General features: G+C 38.0%; 1 protein-coding gene across 2 annotated transcripts in view; it reads left to right on the top strand.

The window, feature by feature from the left end:
• Positions 1-23,963, top strand: part of lars2 (leucyl-tRNA synthetase 2, mitochondrial) — a 128,598-nt gene that overhangs the window by 40,727 nt on the left and 63,908 nt on the right. For both annotated transcript variants that reach the window (XM_039651302.2, XM_089118230.1), the window contains 5 exons: positions 1,738-1,881; positions 15,302-15,409; positions 15,743-15,902; positions 17,743-17,847; positions 23,798-23,913. In XM_039651302.2, the coding sequence (XP_039507236.2) occupies positions 1,738-1,881; positions 15,302-15,409; positions 15,743-15,902; positions 17,743-17,847; positions 23,798-23,913 (633 nt within the window). The remainder of the gene's footprint in view (positions 1-1,737; positions 1,882-15,301; positions 15,410-15,742; positions 15,903-17,742; positions 17,848-23,797; positions 23,914-23,963) is intronic.

Here is a 23,963-nt window from a genome sequence, read left to right as displayed (position 1 = left end):
GCCAAATGATGAATAAAAGTCATATTTAGTGAATGGAAAAGATCTCACAGCATTCATTTACAGATTCCTCTTGATTTAATATTAGCATCTAGAGTAGGGGTTCTCAAAGTGTGTGAGTGACGCCATCATTAAACAGCAGAGATGTCGCCTAACGCCTCAGAAAACCCGATTTGCCTGTTTACTTGACTCACATTGGCACATATCTGATTTATTTCAACATATGTTTGAGGCCTGAAACCGATCTCAAAATAGCCGAATGCATGCGTTTTGTCCCTGTTTACACTCTCATAGAACACGATCTGTGTCACATGAGCAAAACATCTGAATTGGGTCTCATTTCACTGACGGTGTCAACGAGGTTTTCATGTTAAAGGGGACATATCATGCAAAATCCACTTTTTTTTAGCTCTTAAATGCTTTTTGTTGTATATTTGGAGTGTTTATAAGTACAGAAAAGATGAAATTATTCTCTTCAGGTGCTTCGTTTATATCTTTATATTCCGTTTTGGTCATATTTTTCAACCTGTTCAGATTTTTCTATGACGTTTTTTGAGCAAGTGCGTCGCCGTATTTGCAGCGGAACTGACAAATAAGGACATTGACTACCGGTCCAACACTTCGAGCAATCCGCCATTATTATTTCTCGCTCCGATTTTGTAGTCCGAGCTCAATGATGCAGAACTTACGAGAGGGCAAGTCAAAATGTTCGGTTGTTGGATGTACGTTAGTGACCTGAAGCACTTCAAGGATTCCCACTTCAACAACCTCCGCCAGTAACGTTATACAGAAGGGTTTGCCGATTGACTTCGTCTTAATGAGGGGTCAATTCCTTCTGTCTTTGGAGAAGACGAACAGAGCATTTTGCTGTAAATTAAGCTGTAAATATCGTTAATAAAAATAAAGTACTTTCTTAAAACACATGGTGGTCATGGTTTAGCAGTACCTTTGTCTTTCTTTGTTTTGGCTTTTCTGTAACGTTACACGTCTGCAGTATTATTGTTCTTGAGTTTCATCAATGCTCATTTAGCTGCTTTTCTGATGCTTTTCTAAATGTATTATATTATCAATACAGATTGTTTGTGGTAAGATTAGACCGTAGTCATTTATCTTGTCAGTGTGCTTGTTTTAAAAAGAGAAATAATCGACTTTCACTAATAACACAAAACAGTTAACTCGCATACCAATACATCCATATGAAGAGGTTGTTCTGCAGGTTCGTCGTCGTCTTTATCGACTCGCTCACTCTGGCTCGAATATGTAAGGCTTGATGGACAAATCTTCTGTTGTTGACATTTTATTAACGTGTGAATAAAAATGTTCTTTGAAGGTATCGTATATAATCGTATATCTCTAATCAAACTACAATAATGGCCGAACGTGGGGAGTTGAACTGACCGTGAACTCATCGTGTGACGCATCTCCTTTTTATTTAAAGGGGCCGCTTTGAAACGGGTCGCTCACAGACGCACATCAGAAAAGGGGTAGAAAAGGGGCCTGTGGAGCTATAATAATGAGGAATTCGGACCCAAGCATTGCAGTTATGGTTTATATAGACCACAACAGTATGATTTATATGTAAAAAAAGAATGATTTAAAAGCATGATATGTACCCTTTAACACAAACAATGCTAAAACTGAGGAGTTAAAAGTGAGTTGTGTCAAAAGGGAGGTCTTTGAAAACCCCTGATCTAGAGAAATGACATTGTATTTGTTCATCTGCTTGTCCCGTGTGTGCAGGCGCTGGTGAACTGGGACCCCGTGGACCAGACGGTTCTGGCAGACGAACAGGTGGACGAGAGCGGGCGCTCGTGGAGGTCTGGAGCTCCCGTGGAACAGAAGCTTCTAAAGCAGTGGTTCATCAAAACCACAAACTATGCCAAGGTACATCTGGGTTCAGTCTGATCCTGGAAACACACTCTATATGAAGTGCTTCTGTTTTTAGTGTGTAATGTTGCTGTTTGAGCATGAAGAAGCTCTGCAAACACACAGAAGTTGTCCTCTATATCAGTGTCAGTGTTTCTGAACTCCTGAAACGCCTCAACTGTAGTCTTAAGTTTCGAACACGTCACAATATTCCTCATTTACATCATTAATATGCAGAATAAAGGGGTGGGGCCTGGTTGAGTTAGTTAGTAGTGTGTTAATCTGGCGGTTATGGAAAGGGGCGGGACATTTCCCAAACACACTCGAAGCGCTCGACCAATCACAACACACTGATCCAGCCGACCAATCAGAGCACAGTGTGCTTTCAGAAGGAGAGACAGGAACTAAACAGAGCGTTACTGACAGACTGGGAGGAGAGGAGCCGCAACAAAATAATGTGTTTATCATGAAAACCTGTTCAAGTAGAGCCCAAAAACAAAAAGGGCATACTAGGCCACATTCAAGAAGCTTTGATGGAAAATTAAAAAAAGTTTTATATTTAATTTCATTTATTTCTGTAAATTAAAATAATGATTCGCAAATGAAACATGACTATGGTTTGAAGCCAGTTTTGAGTTTTCTTTGGTGAATTGGTCAGACCAGTTCATAAATTAGTCAGAATTGTTTATTGATAAATTAGTTTGAATAATTTCATTTATTTTAAACTCCTTATCCAGCAATCACAAGTCTGTGGAAGAGTCACTGGGCAAAAAGGTAAAACAACAAAAGGGAAATTACAATCTACAATATTTTTTTTTCAAAGCACCATCATAATAGTTCAGAACATCATGTTTTCTAATGAGATCTTTAGATTTGGCAATCAAATAATCTCAATTACAACAAAGTACTTTAGTACGAATCCAAATGAACATGTCGAGCATTTATTACTGTACAGGATCTGCTAGGGAAGCTGGCTAGAGTGCACTCGATCTTAATTATACTGCCTCTATTAATTTTTTTTTTTTATAAATCCACCCACACAATAACTGGTTAAAAGTCCTTTGAGTCCAAATCATTTGAAGCACTCGAGCTCTCACGGAGGAGGCCTGTCTGGAAAGCTTTTGAAACACTCGAGTCCAAACGTTCATGTTTACAAGATGACCGTACATGAACGCCGCTGCAATGTGGTAAAGAAGCATGTTGGAAGCAAAATGAAATTGGTCATAAATGCGTTTAAATTGTGAATATCGGCTGTGTAATATAGTTTTGTGTCCTACTAATGAAGAATAGCAATAAAGCTTGACTCATTTAGCCAGTTCATACAACAACAGACCCAGGCGACTGGATTTCCCATTATACTCTGTGGCAGTGCTAAATAGATAAATGACATAATGCTGTGGTGGCACACCTAATGCACATCATTTGCTGTTCATTTTCTTGCAGTAACACTATAAAGCTTCCAGTCTTTGTGAGGAAGTGCAAAAAGGAATGCGTCCATATTTTTAGACTAAAGGTCAGCATTAGTTCAGGTTAGTCCCGCATCAAACGCCTATAAGTCTAAAATTTGCTCATAGAGTAGTCTCACGCAAGTTAGACGGTTTCACAAAAATAAAGACTGACTTAATTTAGACCCCAAAAAAATTAGACACCTTAGGCTAACTTAGGTCTAAGACTCTGTTACCATGGCAACCAGCAGTAACAATCAGCTACATTACAAACAGCCGAAAGAAAACACAGGCGACTGTCCACCATATTCATCACCATTTCAGTGTCTTTAAGTGCCTCCTCCCATTTTTGGTTATCTCCTCTTAAAGGTCCCGTATTATGCCCCTTTTACACAAGATGTAAAATAAGTCTCTGATGGCCCCAGAATGTGTCTGTGACGTTTCAGCTCAAAATACCCAACAGATCATTTTTTTACAGCATGTTTAAATTGTCATTTTTTGGGGCTCAGAAAAACGCGCTGTTTTAGTGTGTGCCCTTTAAATGCAAATGAGCTGCTGCTGCCGGCACAGGGGGCGGAGCTTCATGAGCTCGCGCTCAGTCTCTCAGGACAATTTCATCTCACAAATGATGATAATATCAGAAAATCTCAGTAATACTGTTCATTTCGAGTCGGTCAATAATGCCTACAGAGTCAGAGTGCTGCATAGAGATGGAACAGGTATAGTTTAGTAGTTTAATTACGGTTATTATAACGCATTTGTCATCTGCTTGTATGAATCCATTATTTATTAATAGCCCACAAGTCTACTGTTTCGTACCAGGTCCGAATGATGATCAAACATATACTGATGAGTTTAATAAAGTTTATTGTACATCACACAAAAGATGAAGCGTCAGTTTTACTTCAGAAAATCCCCGTAAGAGCTGAGTAAACACAGTAAGTTATAAGAAGTGCGCGAGTCGAGGGAGTTGAGGGAGCGTTCCTGTGGGCGGACGTTAGTCAAAAAACTGATCTACTGACGTCATTAAAGAAGGAAGTCGAGGGATGTAGTCCAAACGGGCCGTTCGATGTAGGCTACTTCTGTTAAATAAAATATCTCGCTTGGCATTGAACTTTGAGCTTTATATTTTTACAGATATTATTTATACTCTAACAACAACATTACACACCAACTAAAGTTTGAAACATGGGGTCACGAAGAACAGGACCTTTAAATATTTCTTTTTTGGCATCTTGTACCATCTTTTCTGTTGTCTTTAACGCTTCGCTCAACGGTCGGATTAATACTGTTAACTGTCATAGCAATCTTTTTCCAAATGAAACATTTCTTCTTGTTACTACATTCTCTCATATAAATTTCCTAAGTAAAAAGTCCCTGTAACTGTTACACTCCTCCAACACACACACATATTTCCCGCTGGGGTAAACTGCACCGAGCGGTTGAATGCTCTCACTCGATCCGCCATGTTTTTTGTTTTGAAAAGTGTCTTATTTTACCCAGAATGCAGTGCAGTGTAGTCCTGCTTAAGATAGTCAGAGTCTAAGTGCTTTGTGCAGCGGTCTGATTTAGATGTCTGTCTACTAGGGCTGTGCAAAAATTAATTGCGATTAATCGCATCCAAAATAAAAGTCTGTGTTTACATAATATATTTGTGTGTGCTGTATATAATTATTTTGTATATATATAAATACCTATGCATGCATGTATCTATTTAAGAATTATTTGCGCTTAAATTCTGTATATATAAATACATAATCTATATTATATAAATATAAATATTTTATATATGAATAACACATTTTCTTAAATATATACATGCATGTGTGTGTATTTATATATACAAAATAATTATATAGGCCTACAGCACACACAAATATATTATTTAAACACAGACTTTTATTTTGGATGCGATTAATCGCAATTAATTTTTGCACAGCCCTACTATCTACTATATCTAATCCATAGTCAACGTCTATCCCGCTGTTCCTCCGGGTACAGATCGACTCCATCTGAGGTGTGAGCGACTGCTGATTCGTCTCGTCCTTCACCCCTGATTGTACTGGGATTTAGAGCCAGTTCTGAACCCGCAATTTATTAATTTTTTTGTTTAAACCTTTAAACATTAAACTGAACGAAATACAAAAAAACAAAGACTTGGCTTGACTTAAAGACGCACTATGCAGGATTTCCGTTTTTGTCAAACTGTGACCCCTTGAGTCGCTGTGGAGTACTTGTACTGTCGTAAATAGCACTCACGGCCTGATCCGCTCCCCCTGTATTACCGGTTCCTGTTCAGTAGGATGGAAGCTGGAAATAAGGTGTGGCCCCTTTAAGAGCGACGCCCTGTTGAACTGTCGGCAGTCTGTATTGTATGCGCCTCGAACAGCACATGTATACGGCGCCGGTGTTCTGACAATTCATGCTACCCATCGAGATTTCCTACTTACCGGTTATGCGCATGTGCAGACTCACAGTTTTTTTTTGTTTTTTTTTTTAAATTTTTTTACAAAAGGTACATTTTCCTGTTATAATGTATAATTTCCCTTTAAAAAATGCTTACTACCATATGAATATTTGTACGGTCAGCCAGCTGAAAAGGAATAACTGAAAGTTTCAGTTAGTATAAGAAAAGGTGTACTTTGACAAGTCAAAGATGAATATTTTATGATAATTTTTACTTTTCACACCGTTTTAAAAATAATAACAGTAGTCTACAGTATACAGTAGCTACTCATAACTTAGAATTGTATTATAATTGTATTTCATACGACTTTAATCGGCATTCTGTGATCAATTCGCGCTACGGTAGCATTTTTCGATAAGGCAGCAAAAATCGACAGAACACCGGGTTATTTCTGTTTGATGCTCATTTTAGCAAATTAGGAGATTTATGTATACACAAAACGTGTTTCTCAATGTCAAGGATACTTCCTTGGCAGGACGGGTCTTTCCAAGTCATTTCCTTCAGAGGTTAGACGAGGCTCCTCTTTAGCATTCAAAGAACACGCAAATGCCACAGGCTAGCAAGTGAACGCCATTGCGTCATTACATCAGTGAAAGTTTTGTTGCTGTACCGCACTGTTTAAACACACTTGACAAGTCCTTATTTTGTCTTGTCAGCCCTCATAGAAATAAATAAATAAAAGTAAGGGATAACGTATAGCGAGGCGGTTGTTATAGCGAATACAACTTCGCAAACTTTAACGCGAAGCGGTCTTGAATCAGCCTGAAGGGGTTGTATTCGCTGTAACAACCGCCTCGCTATACATTTTCCCACTTATAACATGGCTACCTACCAAATAAATCGATAATTTCACACAAAATATTGATTTAAAAAGGAGTTTATTCATTTAAAAAACGATTTTATTACCGGAGTGAACAACTGCGTCCATAGCAACACGATCTAGTTAGTTGTTAAAACACATGAAATGGTCAAATATGTGATCAACAAAGCAAGGCTAACGTTATATGAAGTAAAAATTTAAAAAGTGAATCACAAATCAGCAAATCAGTCGAGCCGATATGTTTAATGTCAAACGCTGTATCGAAAGGTAACTTCGCATCTGCTGCCATGATAGGTCCATAGATAGATATAAACAAACTGCTTCGGTGTGTCGCATTATGATCTCGTCGCTCCCTCCCCGTTCTGTGATTGGTTCCCTATCTCAGGGGAAAATTTGGTTCATGGTGTCCAGGCTGACTAGCAGCGTGAATTAAATCGCGCCTCGGCAAGGCAGCATGGGGAAACCAGACTAGATTCATCCAATAAGGAAACAAGTATTTATGAGGGTCATTGAATCAATAGTTCAATATAGTTTTTTAAAATAATCATTTAAACATTTTTAAATGGACTGCAGAAATTAAAAAAAAAATTGTCAGAGTCGCTAACATATTACATTTTATTTTGTTTAGTTGTCCAGAATCATGATCTCTATTTTAAACCAAACATTTGGTCTGGGTTTGTCCAGAATGGTGCAGCGTGGTCTAATACGCTCTGTCAGAGATTTCATTTGTTTTCCTTTCTTCATCTGACTTTAGACCTTCAAGCCGGCTTCATTTGCCAATCCAACATCAAAGTGTGTCATCAGACTTTATCTATCTAATTAACAACACTATGTTTGTGTGTTGTGTCGTTAGCTTAGCGACATGCTAACGGCAAACTGTTGAAATCAGTCACTAGTTGAGTCTCCTGTCATACATGTTGTTTTTGTGTCTAGTTGCATCCAATGTAGATTCTTCAGATAGCAGTTGGTGTGTGTGAGTGTGTTATTTCACTCTCTGTGTCTGTCGGATGTGTTGAAATTACATGGCATGTTCCTGCGATTCACAGAGACTCTCATTTTCTCAATAGTGTGTGTGTGTTGTGTGTGTGTGTGTGTGTGTGTGTGTGTGTGTGTTCATAACTGTGCTGTCCGTTGCATGTCAAAAAATGTAAACAACAAGAAACATATTTAGCTTAAACATTTCATTCAATGTGAGTGTGCACATCTTTTTTTATTAATTTCAAAACAGTTTTAAATATATTGCTAAAATTATCATGAATTTCAAATTCATAAATATAATTTATGTCTTGGCGAGTTGCACCACGACATTTGACAACCTGAGCTAACCTAGCCTTGTGAAAGTATCAGATTTTTCAGGAGGGTTGTCATAATATTAGTGTGTATATATGAAGAGTTCAGATGCAAAAGCCTCTAAATGCCATTTGAAATTTTCTTCTTTAATGATGATTTTATCAAACTTGTATATTTAAGTTCAGTAATTTCACTTAAATAACAATTAATAGGTAATTATCATTGCCATTTAAGTGAAATCATTGAACTTAAATATACAAGTTTGATAAAATCATCATTAAAGAAGAAAATTTCAAATGGCATTTAGAGGCTTTTGCATCTGAACTCTTCATATATACACTCACATATATATCCATATATATATATATATATATATATATATATATTAGGGCTGTGCAAAAATTAATTGCGATTAATCACATCCAAAATAAAAATCTGTGTTTACATAATATATTTGAGTGTGCTGCTGTATATAATTATTTTGTATATATAAATACCTATGCATGCATGTATATATTTAAGAATTATTTGTGCTTAAATTCTGTATATATATATATATATATATATAAATACATAATCTATATTATATAAATGTAAATATTTTATATATGAATAACACATTTTCTGAAATATATACATGCATGTGTGTGTATTTATATATATACAAAATAATTATATACAACAGAACACACAAATATATTATGTAAACACAGACTTTTATTTTGGATGCAATTATGTTTTGCACAGCCATATATATATATATATATATATATATATATTCGGTATTTTTTGCATGTTGGTTGCATCACATGGCAGACAAGAAATGACCAAATATTTATACTATTTTAACAGAACTGCTTATATTTTTTCTAAGAACTAATAAAATAATAAAAGACTAGTCAAACTTTTTAATAAGATATTTCTTATTACATAATTTTATTCTCCTAAGGATTTTTTCCCCTTTGTGTCTGGATTTCACAATGCATTTTTTTTTATAAATTCATAGATCTGGACAAAAAAATGTGCTCAGTTTCATCGAGCCTGTTGCTTAAGGGTTGTTCAAAACCCCAAATATGCAATTAAACAAGCGTCCAGAACAACCTCACAGCAACAGCCCTCTGAGCCCTGGCATCTTCCCACAAGTCCCTGGTGAGTTTAGCTGAGGCGAACAGCACTCATACTTCCGGTTCATCACAGCGCTCTCTCAATCAGTCGTGAATCATGTATGCAAATAGTTCAGTCTGCACTAAAGCGGATCGCCGAACGCTTGCTACCTTGCATCACTGTTTAAGAGACGTGTGTGTTGCCATGGAGACTCTATAAATGTTCTTGTTGAAGCAGGTTTTATTTGAAAACGTGGACCGGTTTGAATAGAGAGATGTGGCTCTTTTGCAGTGCTTTGGCTCTTTGAGCGTTGTGTTTCCCTCTTACACCTCGCATCACTCGTGTCCAAGTCAGATCTGAGCGTGTTTGCAGACTGAATGCTGGCAGGCCTGTTTGGCTGATACAATCCTCTCCTGCAATACGTGCTGTGAGAAACCAAAGCACAAATTACATGGGCATCTTTGGTGGGCATTTTTTGGGTCCTTGTATCTGTCATTACTTATATCTTGTGGTTCTTGTTATAACTTGTCTTGTGATATTTTCCTAGAAATGTAATGATACACGAGGTTGCTTCCCCACTGGCTGACTTGGTGTGGTCACATTGTTAATGATTTGTTATGTTATTGTTTTCTCTCAGACAACTATTAAGATTGGAAGAGGACTGACTCGCTAAAAACGTCAATTTTTTATTATTTTAAAATGTTCATCAGAGGTCGCCTAAAATGTTAATAGTTTTTCGCACCAAAAAATACATTTAAAAAAAATCTTCCGTCTGAAATGATCTGTTTTTTTTAAGTGGCGGCTCCTTTTAAGGTGTCTTTTAAAAAACCTTTTGCTGATAATTTACTCACCCCCATGTCATCCAAGATGTCCACGTCTTTCTTTCTTCAGTCGAAAAGAAATTAAGGTTTTTGATGAAAACATTCCAGGATTTTCTCCATATAAAGGACTTCAATGGGAACCAAACGGTTCAAGGTCCAAAAGACAGTTTCAGTGCAAACTGTTCTTGAGATTCTTAAATCTCAAGAATCGATTAGTCATCCTGTTTCATTTGAATGAATGGAACAGTGTATCGCGGCTGCACGCATCCAAAAAAAAATAAGAATTAAGAATCGATATCGGTTCGTAAAAATGAGAATCGATTAATATCGAGAAATCGAAATTTATTACCCAGCCCTAGCAGACATGTTGTGCATTCCCGAGAAACACACTCATTACTCGTAGTTTCGTTACTGTTTCGTAATTGGTTGAACAAATGGCGCGCTTATTTAGTGATTTGCCGCCGCCTACTGGCAGTTTTAGTTTCATATTAAAAAGTATAATTTTATTTTTTTTCATCATATTTCTATATTCAAAGTGTTTCTTTTGAAACCTTAATGAATTGTACCAATTTATCTTCTGTGCCTCCTCTCCAGTGCAAAGAATGCTGGTGCTTTCATTTGATTAGTAACAGCTCTGTATGTGTCTAATTGAATTTATTAATTAAATACAATAGATTTTACAGGCAGTAAATGATTTTGATGAATTCTAGGAGGTGCTGGCCTTGGTCTCGGTTTAGGTGGTCTTGACTACATTACTAGTTTATGACGTGGAGGCAGTGTTGTAGTCGAGACCACCTCACTCGAGTCCGAGTCGACACCGAGACCAGAGAGAGTCGAGTCTGAGTCAAGTCCGAGACCAGAGACGGTCGAGTCCGAGTCGAGACTGAGACCAGAGAGAGTCGAGTCCGAGTCAAGACCGAGTCCATAGAGAGTCGAGTCCGAGTCGAGACTGAGACCAGTGAGGGTTGATTACCTAATTTACTTTTATTTACTTAGAGAAATCCTTTTTTTTTTTTACTGAATTTACTTAGAGTTAAAAAAATATGATCAGTTTAGGGTAAAAAGGCCACATAGTAGGTGGTGTTAAAAGTAATTTTATTACAATTTGTCATGCGCAGTTGCGCACTAGAAAATCACCAATCACTGGGCGTGTCAATCAATTTAAAGAAATATTTTATTAACATACATTAATAATCATGAAAAATATTTTTAATTGAACTCGAGTGGACTCGGGAATAATTCCGAGTCCTAAAAAAAAAAATGTTCGAGTACGAGTCAATTCCGAGTCCAAATGGACACGAGTCCATGACAAGACCAAGACCATTAAAATATGGTCTCGAGACCGAGTCCGAGACGAGTCCGAGTCTCGAGTACTACAACACTGCGTGGAGGATCTTTTTTTAAAAAAACATGCAGGATGTTTAATTGGTACAAAACCCCTTACATGATTTCTTATGGTTAGGTTATGACCCCTAACAGAGTTTACACACATAAAGAAGTCAAACTACTGGCTATTGTTCTCCTGCACATCAAACCGAAGAAACGATGACCTTTAAGCATTTCAAAAAGTGCTCAAATGGTCTTGTTCAGAACTGATTTGGTAACTGGCTCTGCGCAAATGAGTTGAGGATTTGAACACCCTGATTAGAGCGCTCTGAAACGAGACGGCTACACCCCGCTACCCTCTTCCGCCTCCTCGCGCGACTGTGAAACGTCCTTCCTGCGAGTGCGTCGAGTCGCTAATGAGTAGCGGAGGAGTGCCGAGGAAACGCCAACATTTGGGCCCCTTCAATTATTCCTATTGGTTTTGCACTCAGGAAGCGACACCTCTTGTGAGTGAGACCGCTAATGGCTAGTGACGGAGAGGAGCGAGATCTCACAACCCAACTGTTGGCTTTTCATATCACATCCTTTCAGCCCAGCTGAGCCTTTTGGCCTGAACCTTCGTTATTATGCATAGCTTCCTCTTTTCCATCATCTGCCTCACCCCCAAGAGTTTCTTTTTTCAGCCCGAGACTGTATGCGTGCGTGTGTGCTTTCTTCAAGCCTCGTTCTTCACTCCAAATGTGAGGGCAGACGTTCATTTAATGCCAGAAAATGTAACGTTTTCTGCCGGAACAGCTGAGGTTGTGTGACATCATCTTGGAGAGATTAAGGAAGTTGATAATACTTGAATAGAGTTGGCCATTAGCATTCCCATTCCTCTAAATAGTGCTAGCTCAGTTCGCACAGGATCCCCCTAAAACTATACAAGCTGCGTACTAATGCCTACTGAATGATGCAGTTTCAGGATCCACCAGCAGAGATGAACTTTCCCATGATTGACCCTGAGCCTTTAATTATAGTATTGCAAACAGCAACCAAAATAGATGTCTTGAACACTTTTCTGATTCATAAAGTAAGGACAATGAGTCATTGGGCTCTATCTTGCACCCGGCGCAAATGACTTTATACACAAACGCATGGGTCATTCCTATTTTGGACGCGCGCAAAGCGGGATTTTTCCCTCAAAAGACGCACGTCGGTAAACTAAGAAATGAACTTGCACTCCCTGGGCGGATCGGCGCAAAAAGGAGGCGTGTTTCGGCGCAAACATTCCCTGGTGCTATTTTACACTTCCAGAAAACAATTGTGTTGTTCGTTGTTCATGATGCTGTTTTAAGCGCGCATGCTTGGCCATAATGTAGCGGGTGCATAACGCGCATACACTGATTCTCTCATCAACACAGATGCAGCAGTTTTTATTTTTGCTAATCATACATTATAACAAGGAGAAATATTAACACATGAGGCAAATCAATGTGGTTTACATGAAGATGAAAAAACCTTATTATCAATTTTTTAAGGCTAATTGTACCCGTAGGCTACTAAAGGATCAGACCTGTTTGCCCAATAGTGGCAAGAAACATATGTTTAACTGACGCTGATTTGGGTGGTTTCTCCAATCCCCATACAACGTCACTTTTCTATCTTTTAACTGCCCTGACAAGAACGTCGGCCTCCTCGCCTGTGAACGCTCCTGGCGCGCGCCTGGTAAACCCGCCGTTATAATAACAATCCGTCATGCAACATGCGCACCTGTTTTTAAAGGGTATGTTGGATGGCGCTCTGATTGGTTTATTTCACGTTACGCCCAAACCACACCTATGAATAATGAAGCTACTTCAGACCAACCTCTTTTAGATTTGCGCCAGGCGCAAGAGGCATTTATCTCGCCGGGAAAATAGCAACAACGCCTTCTTGCGCTTCGCGCTTTGACACTTGCGTTTCAGATCGTTAAAATAGAGCCCCATGAATCATTCACTCAACCAATTTATTAAAAAACATTGATTCATTTAGTGATTTCATTGTTAAGTCAATGTAAAGACGCGGTTTTACGCGTATAGAGGTCTTGCGGCACGAATGAGGCGTTAAGCGCGGCGTGGTAGATGCAAATTCACCTCATTTCGTCCAGTTCTCGACGTAACGCGTGTATTGTGCCAGACACTCAATTCGCGCGTTACGCATGAATGATTTTATGTGGTGCATTTAACGCAAATTCGCGTCTGACTCCCGAGTTGAGAAATCTGAACTTTGGTGTCAGTTCGCGACTTCGCGCCACGTTAACCAATCAGGAGCCTGCTTGCTACGGTCACGTGGTGAAATGACGTGATAAACGGGTTTATAATGTTATTTTATATGTTTGACCTCGCTGGCAGTTTTAATGCACAAAAAAGCTAATATTTTATCACGTAAAAACTTGATTTCAATATAATGAAACATTAATTTTGTATTGAACGCTATTTATTCCATATCTAATCTAGATTGTATGAAACATTATTATTCTAATGTAAAGACAGCCAACATACTTAAGTGCATAAGAACAGTGAAACGTGCAAAGGTTTGATCCTGCTTTGGCTTCGTATGGAAGTATTTTCATCGGCAGACCAGAAATACAGACTGATCTCATGAAATGGCGTATGTATGACACGACAATTCGTATTTCCATTTTTGGCATGCTATCAACACGCATAATCGCTTTTCAGCGTGTTTATGAACTAGAGCCAGACCGATTTATCGGCCGATATTTGGCATTTTCCAAAATATCGGTATCGGCAGTTATAATGGCCGATAAATTAATATTTTACAAATAAAATAAAAACAGACGAAACACGCTTCAATCATCTCTCCTTGGCCTGTTATATTGAAAATGTATGTTTTACAATTTGCAGTATGATGTTATCTATTGCTAAATTATGGCTCATCATAGACTAGCTAACCACAAAGAAGGCTAATGCCACTATCATCAGTGGAAGACCGCTAACGTTAACATTAATGAGCTTGGAAACAACAATGAACTTTTTCTGCCCAAATAAAGTAATAATTACCGTTTTTATAACTAGCATATCTCTAGTTACAGTCCCTGCATTGTAAAATGTAAGTTAGACTTGCGAGGAGTGAACATTTAGACATAGAGAAAAAGTATCAAACATATCTTGTCCAGAAAAGTTAGCTTTTCTTTTATACGTGTGTGAAATCCAACGGCGCCAAGTGTGCGCTGCAGACTGTCGTTCTGTAATGGATTTAGAATCGCTAAATAGTAGGTTTTAGGAGGCAGGCAGCAACTGATGGTTGAAAATGGTTTGATGTAGCTTGATGGAAAGAATTTAAAAGTGCAGGTAAAGGGATAAGCAAGCTGACATTGTAATTATAAGGTAGCTTATAAGGCGTTGGTTATAAGCTTATATGTTGGGACTAATTATTATTTTATTTATCAGAACTTTAATATATTTTGATGTTCCTCTGTTCTGTTGTGACAATAAAAGAAACAAGTTGCTTTTTAAAATGCTTTATCATATTATTTTAGTTAAAACTCATAAATAACTACAAATAACTATGTTAAATCTGTTAATGTTTTGTTGGCGTTTCTGAAAAAAAAACCCGATATATCGGAATATCGGATATTAAAACCCAAAAATATTTGTATCGGTATCGTCCTTTAAAACCCTTTATCGGTCGGGCTCTATTATGAACGCCATTGACTTAACGTTACATTACTGTATATATATAAATATATAACCTACCCCAACCCCGTCCCTAAACCTACCCGTCACTGGGGTTAATGGCATTTATGAGTGTTCCCTTACCGTTCTAGGAAAAAAATATCACTCCGTCCTCAGATGTAGATCTACATTTTGCTTCGTTTTGCTCGTGTACATACACACATACACGCGGATAGCTCAAAATGCGTATAGATAACACGCCACTTGACTTGAAAGTGGCGAGTATGTTTAAGCAAAAGTCATGATGTCATGTAGAGAAATAAGTAATGTATTTACATATAAGTCTGGGGTCAGGAAAGTAATTCGATTAAAACACAGAAAATTAGGGATGCATTAAATTGCTGTCATTGACATGATTTATTTTGAACAGAACCCCAAACCTTTGAACAGTAGTGCATGTTTTAGATAAATCAATTATATTAGCATATAATGTGAACCCTGTGTCGCAGCCTCTTCTGGACGCTCTGGCCGATCTCCCTGAATGGTATGGGGTCAAAGGCATGCAGGCCAACTGGATCGGAGACTGTTCCGGCTGCTTTTTCAACCATGTACTGAAGGTACTGAATGCTTCATCTATGGATTTCCCTTTCAGCTCTTGCGCAGCCAGACTGATTTGTATTTATCAGCTCCAAGGCTCTTTTCAGGGGTGTATTAATGCTAACTGCTCACACATGGCGATCGCTGTGAAATGATGAATTTCCATGCTGGCATATGAGCGGGTGTGTTACATCAGGCTTGATTCAGAGTTTGGCTGTGTAATGCACGTACAGCTTTGTTCCTTCAAATCTGTTGTGGGAGGATATTTGTGCTTATAAAAGTCCTAATTTGATTTCCAGCACAGAGAGTGTCTGTTTGCCTAAATCTGTTGCATGTCTCTCTCTCTCTCCCAGGCGGATGGTCATGACACCGGGGAGGTGTTGTCTGCATACACCTGTTCTCCAGAAGCCGTGTTCGGAGCTGCGTACGTCTCAGTCCTGCCCTCACACCGGCTGCTGCACGGCTCCAGTGCCCTCAAACCAGCTCTGCTCCGAGCTCTGAGACCTGGGAGAGGTGACACACACACACACACCGGCTGCTGCACGGCTCCAGTGCCCTCAAACCAGCTTGAGAACTGTAATGTAATGTTGCTGTTTGAGCATGAAAAAGCTCTGCAAAGTTCTCCTCTATATCAGTGTCCGTGTTTCTGAACTCCTGAATCGCCTCAACTGTAGTCTTGAGTTTCGAACACGTCACAATATTCCTCATTTACATCATTAATACGCAGAATAAAGGGGCGGGGCCTGGTTGAGTTAGTTATAATGGTGCGTTCACACCAAACGCGAATACAAGCGTCTGACATGATTTCAATGTTAAGTCAATGTATAGACGCGATTACACGCGTCTAGAGGTGTGGCGCGGTAGATGCGAATTCGCCTCATTTCGTCCAGTTTGCGCGAATTGAGCATCTGGCGTTTTACGCGTGAATGATTTTATGTAGTGCATTCACGCATTTGCGAAATTCGCATCTGACTCCCGAGTTGAAAAATCTGAACTTTGGCGTCAGTTCGTGACTTCGCACCGCGTTAACCAATCAGGAGCCTGCTTGCTGCTGTCACGTGGTGAAATGACGTGATAAATGGGGACTGGCACGCTTTTTTTAGTTTATAATATTATTTTGTCCTCAATTTATTTCACATGTTTGGCCTCAATAAATTATTTTGTAATATGATTAAATGCCTGGTGTGGTTTTAATGCACAGCAAAGCAAATATTTTATCACATAAAAACTTCGGTTGATGCGAATTCATTATTTCAGATGTAGGCGCGTGGTATGCGCACTCATACTGGAAGTGCGTTTTTTCCAAGCGTGTCCGCGCCACATCGAGATAAAAACATCTCAACTTTTCAGAATGCCGCAAGCGCACCATAAGCGCACAGTAGGTCACGTGACAAAAATCAACTAGAGCGCAACCGCCCGAGCGCTTTGGAAAAAAGAGAATGCGGTGCGCCCAGCGTTTTCTACGCCGTTTTATGCGCTATATGTGAATCCAGACTAAGTGTTTTGAAACTGGCAGTTATGGTAAGGGGCGGGACGTTCCCCAAACACACTGGAAGTGGTTGACCAATCACAACACACTGATCCAGCCGACCAATCAGAGCACAGTGTGACCAATAACAAACTACAACCATCCAATCAATTCCCATAGACTAAATCAAGCCCCGCCCTACATTTGTTCTTGTTCCAGAAGCCAGAAAAGACTATCGCAACTTCCATTTTATGCCGACTTTACATTTTTTATTTCATTTAGTTGCAATGTCTACATTTCTCATTTTAATTTAGCTTAGCTTGATGTACTAAAATAAGTCAAACTAAAAAAGAAATAAAACTATAGATATATTTTTACTACTACTAAAAATAGCAAAAACAAAAAATTGCCGAAACTAAATACAATAAAAATGAAATTATAAAATTGAAGTGAATTCAAAATATGAATAAAAAAATAGAAATATCTCGATACTAAAGTAACACTGCTCAGGAAAGTCGTTTATGGAGACTGATGGAGTTCAGTCGGGTAAAATAGTGAGACGTATTCCATCAGCAGTGTTAAAGGTTTTATCATAAAGTTTCTTTTGTGAAGAAATCAAAATGACAGTAAAGAAAAACCATATAAATTTTGGGTGATCTACAGATTCTTTTATTTATTGTTTTTTTCTTTTTTGCAGTGTGTAGGTGTGTGTGTTGACCCTTGTACACGTTGCTAGTTGTTGATCTTGTGGCGTTGCAACAACACAAAATAACTGTAAATCCCAAAGGCTTTGTAAGAGGACAGATTTCTGCTAATGAGATCTCAGATCAGCCTTAGGTATGAGATCAGTGTTTGTTGATTGACCTTTGACCTCTGTATGTGCAGACAGCCTGACTGAAGTCACCGCCCTCAACGTGTTCACTGGCCGTGAGGTTCCAGTGGTAATCTCTGCCAAGAATGAGTTTGACGGACATCTGGACACTGTGATAGGTGAGAGTGTGTGTGTGTGTGTGTGTGTGAACGGAGGCTTGTCTGCTTTATCAAATGAACTGTAAATCTTTAGTTCGTTAATGTGTAATATTCTAGAAGGCATCTGAATGACATGTTGTGTATGGGTGTGTCAAATTCCCTAAGGAGAATCTACAGTATACATCAGGGATGTGTGTACTGTGTGTTGCTACACATATACCATAAACACCTCATTAAACCATTTCCCAGCATGCTGTGCTCCACCATCAAGGATTTCTCATTTCAAGAAGAGCTTTTCAACCACTTCTGTACATTTGTCATTGCATGTACAGTTGACCCAAAAAGTATTTAGACACTTATGTCACACTTGAAACTTTTAATTTCTGAATTTGTGAAAATATCAAAGGAGACCAACCTGAAATTTAAAGTCCCCGTGAAATCAAAATTGACCATACTTACTTTGTTTGCCTAAATTGATCGTTTTGTGGTGAACAATTCATACATGCAAGTCAATCCACACAAAAATATTTTTTGGCTTGATAATCTTTAATCAAATTTCGTAAATGCCCCTCCCCTCTGCATTGAAGGACCTTGCCCGATGACGTAGGCTTTACGGTTTGGGTGTCTCCTTAACATCCATAACCACGCCCCTCCAACTGACAGCTGCTGTGTGTTTGCGAGCATTGATTGACAGCTTGTGTAAACTTGCGTCATCCTCCATTTCAGAATGAAACACCCATTTTTCTAGATCCAATCAGGTGCTAGTTGGAAAAAAAAGCCACGCCCACTATTTTGCCTCATTTAGTATTCCGTTTCTCTCGGAAATACGTCACAACACTGGAGAAAAGTCGTTTGCAACTTCCGGTTCACGGGGACTTTAAATGAAAAAATATAGTAACTACATGTAACATATTTAAATGAACATAGATATATGCACTAGATGTCTTAAATGGGGTCCTATAATGCCTTTTCACTTTTTCAACTTTAGTTAGTGTGTAATGTTGCTGATTGAGCATGAAAATGATCTGCAAGGTTACAAAGCTCAAAGTCTCTCCAAAGGTAGATGTGTGATTTACCAGAATCCGCTTTCCAAGAACTACCACGAACGGCTCTGGTTTGGAGTACACAACACATTTTCAACACATCTTGTGAAGTTACATATCCTGACTACGTCAGACTTCGCACTTCCGCTCAATTTCAGTTCGCTTCTGTACTCAGTCTGAGACATCGACATGTCTCTCAGTTTTCCTCCCGCCTGAAAACAGCCGGCCAATCAACCGACAGGAAGCCGTGGCGTAGACGCTAAGCGCTGAGTTTAAGATGGTATTTTAGGTTAGGGGAATAGAAAACGACGGCGGATATGGAGATTCGGGATTCATTCGTTGTGGAGAATATTCCCGGCATGAAGAGTGTTTGTTAAACATTTTGAATGGAGGTGATGTTTAAGTTGGAGAGAGATGTGATTGGCGTACGGGTAATGATTTACAGTTTGTAAATCATTGAACTAGATGAACACTTTTCAATTATGCCATGCCAGACTTTGTCTACGAAGCAAAGCGAAGAAGCAGAGTTTGGGATTACCAGGCTAGAAATTACAATGTTCCTCATTTAATCTCGCCTGCCTAATACGCAAAAAAGTGGACGAGACCTGGCTAAGCTGTCAAAGAGACGCCCCGTTTCCAAAACTCATTTGCTTGACCTTCCTAAGGCTGACTAACTTTATTTTAAACACTGTTCCTGAACATTAAACCCCAACTTTTTACAGAGCATAATCGAGTGCAATGCAGTTTGTACACATAAAAGCTTCTCCTGAAATGGAGTTGCAGATTTATTGGGACAATCTGTTGTTTATGGATCACAACTTTTAAGTATGTCTTATTATATGTAGTTGTTTGCTATGAAGTTTGCCTCCGCTCGCCTGTTAGCTATCATTAGTGTTGATGTAGTGTTTACTGTAGCTTTTGTAAGACTGTTCTTCACCTCTTAGGACAATTAACCTTCGTTTTTTGATTGATTGCTGTTTGTATTACCATAGTTTTCTGACAAATATCATGAAAAAATGTTGCATAACTTCAATGTATCTAAAATGCATAAGAAAGAAAAAAAAAACACTCTGAAACGTCCTGTGAAATCCGTGTCCGTTCATGGAATCTGTTTTGGACAATCCTCTTGTTTGTTAACATTGTCAGGGTCTGAATCAGGCTTGAATTGTTTTGAAATTGACACTAGTGTTGTCAAAAAACTCGGTACTTCGGTACCAAGTCGGTACTAAAAAAAAAAAATGTTACGGTACCAGCTTTTCTAGGTACCGAGTACCAGGTTAATCCAGTTCTGTTCTAGACGTGATGTCTGAAACGTGCACAGTTGCGTCCTCTTCATAACGCTGATATGGCTCTCTCTCTCTGAATCCACTTGTTGAAACGAAAGGAGGAAAGAGCCACATATGGAAATATTTTGGATTAGGCTAATGTCACGTTGCCATAAGAGGCCGATTACATGCAAATTCGCAATTTCAAATATAGGCGCGAGGCAAGCGCGCTCCTAATAAAAACTCGTTGGCGTTGCATAGCAACGACAGACGCCGCGTGAGAGCAAGCGCTTTGGAAAGAATAAGCACGCGCAAAAATATAATTAAAAAACACGCGCGACATGTGAACGGCCTCTAAAGTGCTTTCGGGGTAGTTTTACGAGTACATGAGCACAGTAGTATCTACCCGACACCAGAGTACTATGGTATTAGTATTGTCATTTAATGTCAATGCCAGTTCTAGGCGTATTCTTGCCTTTATAACTCAGCAGGTTTAAAAAGCCTTTTTAAAATTAAATATGAATGCAGTTTTAGATTAATAAAAGGACAGTCAAGTCAAATAAAACATGTTTTATGGTAATGCTACAAAAGATACCATTCATAAACATTACTTAGTTATCAACACGTTGAGTGAACAATATATTTTTACAACATTAATTAATGTTTGAAAATGTTATTTATTACAAACACTTGATTGTTCATGTTTGTTCACTTAATTCATTGTGCATTAAATAAATAATGGATTAAAACTTTACAAACAACTTTAAAAATGTGTTAGTGTATACTATTGTTTATTTTAGGTAATTTTATCTAATCTTTTTCTAAAGTGTTTATAATACAAATGTACAGTTTCCATACTTGTAACCGTGATAAACACTTAAATATATGTAAATTTAAACTAAGCTTTGGTACCGAAATTGGTACCGAGAACCGTGAATTTTAACTGGTATCGGTACCGAATACTGAAATTTTGGTACCGTGACAACACTAATTGACACCATTCTTAATATTTACATCTGAGCAGACGAAACTCTCAGTTAGGGTGAGATGACTGTGGGCCAATCATGGCAGATTTTGTATTTAAGAAGCTTCGTCGAAACAGGAAATAAACGGCGTGTTGAGGCCAAACTGGGGACAGGTGCTTTAACCCTCAGGTGCTCTTCGTTTCGGAGTCACACTTGTTATCTTCCCGGTCAAAAGTGACCGGACGCCTAAAAATGAAACTTTCTCCATCCCAGTAAAACCAATGCAATTTATTTTTGTTCTATAATATTTATTCTTTTTAATTTAGTATTTTGAGAGAATTTAATTGAATATATTGATATTTATGCAATATTTATGGTTTATTTTTGCCATGGAAAAATATATATATTTTTCTATATATGAAGAGTTTGGTTCCAAAACGCGATAAACGCCATTTTTAAAAAAAATGAGTTACTGCAAAAATCGGACTTTTCAATACCGACCAGATACAAAACAATGTTTAATTTTACGTAAAATGGGATATCCGCCGTGTTATTATGTAATGTTTTCTCCCTTTCTTTCCAAACCGCGACAAACGCCAGTCTCCCTTTTCTGCAAAATGCCACATATCCGCTAAACCAATCGCAACGCACCATTCCACGCAATGTAAACAGTAACGGCAGCGCTTTAACTAACCCGGCTTCCTAGGTTTTCTCTATTTTGTCCTTTCGATCAACAAACAAACAAAAAAATGAATAATTTTGACAGCATTGGTGAACCTGTGGAGGGTAAGGCATCCTGCATGGGTAAACGTGACATCGAAATCGAATCATTTACGTGAGGAAGAAGATGGACTCGAGAGGAGGAAATGCCGGCTGTTGCTTGTTCTCACACGACAGCATCAAACTTCTGTCACGCTGACACACTGACCCCAGAGGATCTTTTGGAAAACTTTCAGTTGTTTTATTCAAAGTCAATGAAAACCGAGCAGGACCGAGCCAGTTTACAGCTGATCGCCGTCAAAAAAGTTCAGCGGCGACGTCCCAAGGTTGACAACAGCGATATGCATAACGTTAGATCATGCTTAATAAATCATAATTCATGATGATGTGCTCGTCTTAGTTAATGTTTTAATTAAGGTTTTGTTCATCCATGAAGTCATGAATGAAAAACATTGAACTGTTAAAAAAAAAAACGTTGATAGTTCCTGATGATATTAATATGAATTAATGCATAATTCATTTATTCATGAATTCATGATAATTCATGACATGAACCCTTAAAGTGTTACCGAATATTGTTATATTAAAGCAATGGATTTATAGTATGCACAAGAAATTCAATGTGTATAAAATTTTATTTTGATTAATTGCATTTTGAAAAAAAAAAAATTATTGGATTTATTGCATTTTGGGGGAAAAACGATCTGTTTTTATAATAAATCTTTGGAAATCAAAACCTGGATTTCATTTTTTATTGTTATTATAACCTACAAATGCTATGTGAAAATTTGAAACCGAAAATAGTGGTTTTCATCTTCCCATTTTCTTGCTAAAGAAAACACAGTTTTACTCAAATTCATCAAAATGGATTTATAGCGTTTTGGAACCAAACTCTTCATATATTATTTTTTTCAAAAGAAATATTAATGCAGTATTTTAGTTTAATATAGAGTCTAGGCCTTCAGAAAAAAAATATTTTTTGAAGAAAATTAGCACCATCTGATTACAGTATTGAGAAAAAGCGTAGAATCATGGTGTAACCACTAGATGACATGTACAGCTCTCTATGGAGAGGCATGTGAATTCCCCAGCTGTTTATGAACACATTTTTTTTATAGTTGAAACAATCTCAAAAACTATTTCTTATAAAAAAAATGACAAACAAATATTCACAATTTTTTTTTTTTTTTTCATATTTTTAAAATTTCCCATTCATTTCATATTGGGTCATTTTTGACCAAAGACCACAAGTGTGACTATTTTTTTAAGACCACTTAGCATGCTCAGATCATGACCTCAATTTTTTTGTGTGTTCACATACATAATGCCATAAAAGTCACAAAGTTTCGTAACATTCCGATGAAGCTGTGATTTTTAAAAATTCAAAACATACTTTTTGTAATCAAAATTTATTGGTGTGTATGTGTATAAAAGTGTGTTTTATGTGTGTGTGTGTTGGTGGGTGTGTCTGTTTTGCACTCTAGATGTTGTAGTGTCACCCCTTTCCTGCGGTGTACTTTTTTTTTTTAGAGTTGTGGCCGATTTGTAGATTGTACAAACAAAAATTCAGAGAATTTTTTTTTTTTTTGTCAATTTCCCATTCATTTCCTATGGTCGGTCATTTTTGACCGAAGAGCACAAGTGTGACTATTTTTTTTACGACCACTTAGCCTGCTCGGATCATGACCTCAATTTGTTTTGTGTTCACATACCCAATCCCATAAAAGTCACCAAGTTTCGTAACATTCCGATGAAGCTATGATTTTTTAAAATTCAAAACAGAAAATTTTTCGATCAGAAATGACCGAAGAGCACCTAAGGGTTAATAGTGTAAAATATGTGAAATGTAATGTGTTTTTCAATGTTTTGAACAATTAAGCATTAAATTATATTATAGTACACCCCAAAAACTAAATAAAGACTTCTTAAAAGGGCATAAAAGGACCCCTTTAAAAATAAATGCAACTCTATATAACAGGCATCCCCGATAGCAGTGCGGAGGACGAGAGGTTGGCTCAGTCTCTGGGTTTGAGCTGGAACTCAGTTCTGAAGACAGAAGAAGATGGATCACAGACTCTAATGAACTCAGAGGAGGTAAACGCAGCATCACGGTTAAACACCAGGACAGACGGCTCCAGTTAAAT

Source organism: Pimephales promelas, chromosome 12 (genome assembly GCF_988280905.1).
Source record: "Pimephales promelas chromosome 12, fPimPro1.hap1.1, whole genome shotgun sequence".
Taxonomy (NCBI): domain Eukaryota; kingdom Metazoa; phylum Chordata; class Actinopteri; order Cypriniformes; family Leuciscidae; genus Pimephales; species Pimephales promelas.
The sequence above is the reverse complement of the archived record's forward strand: the minus strand, read 5'-3'. Positions and strand labels throughout refer to the sequence as shown.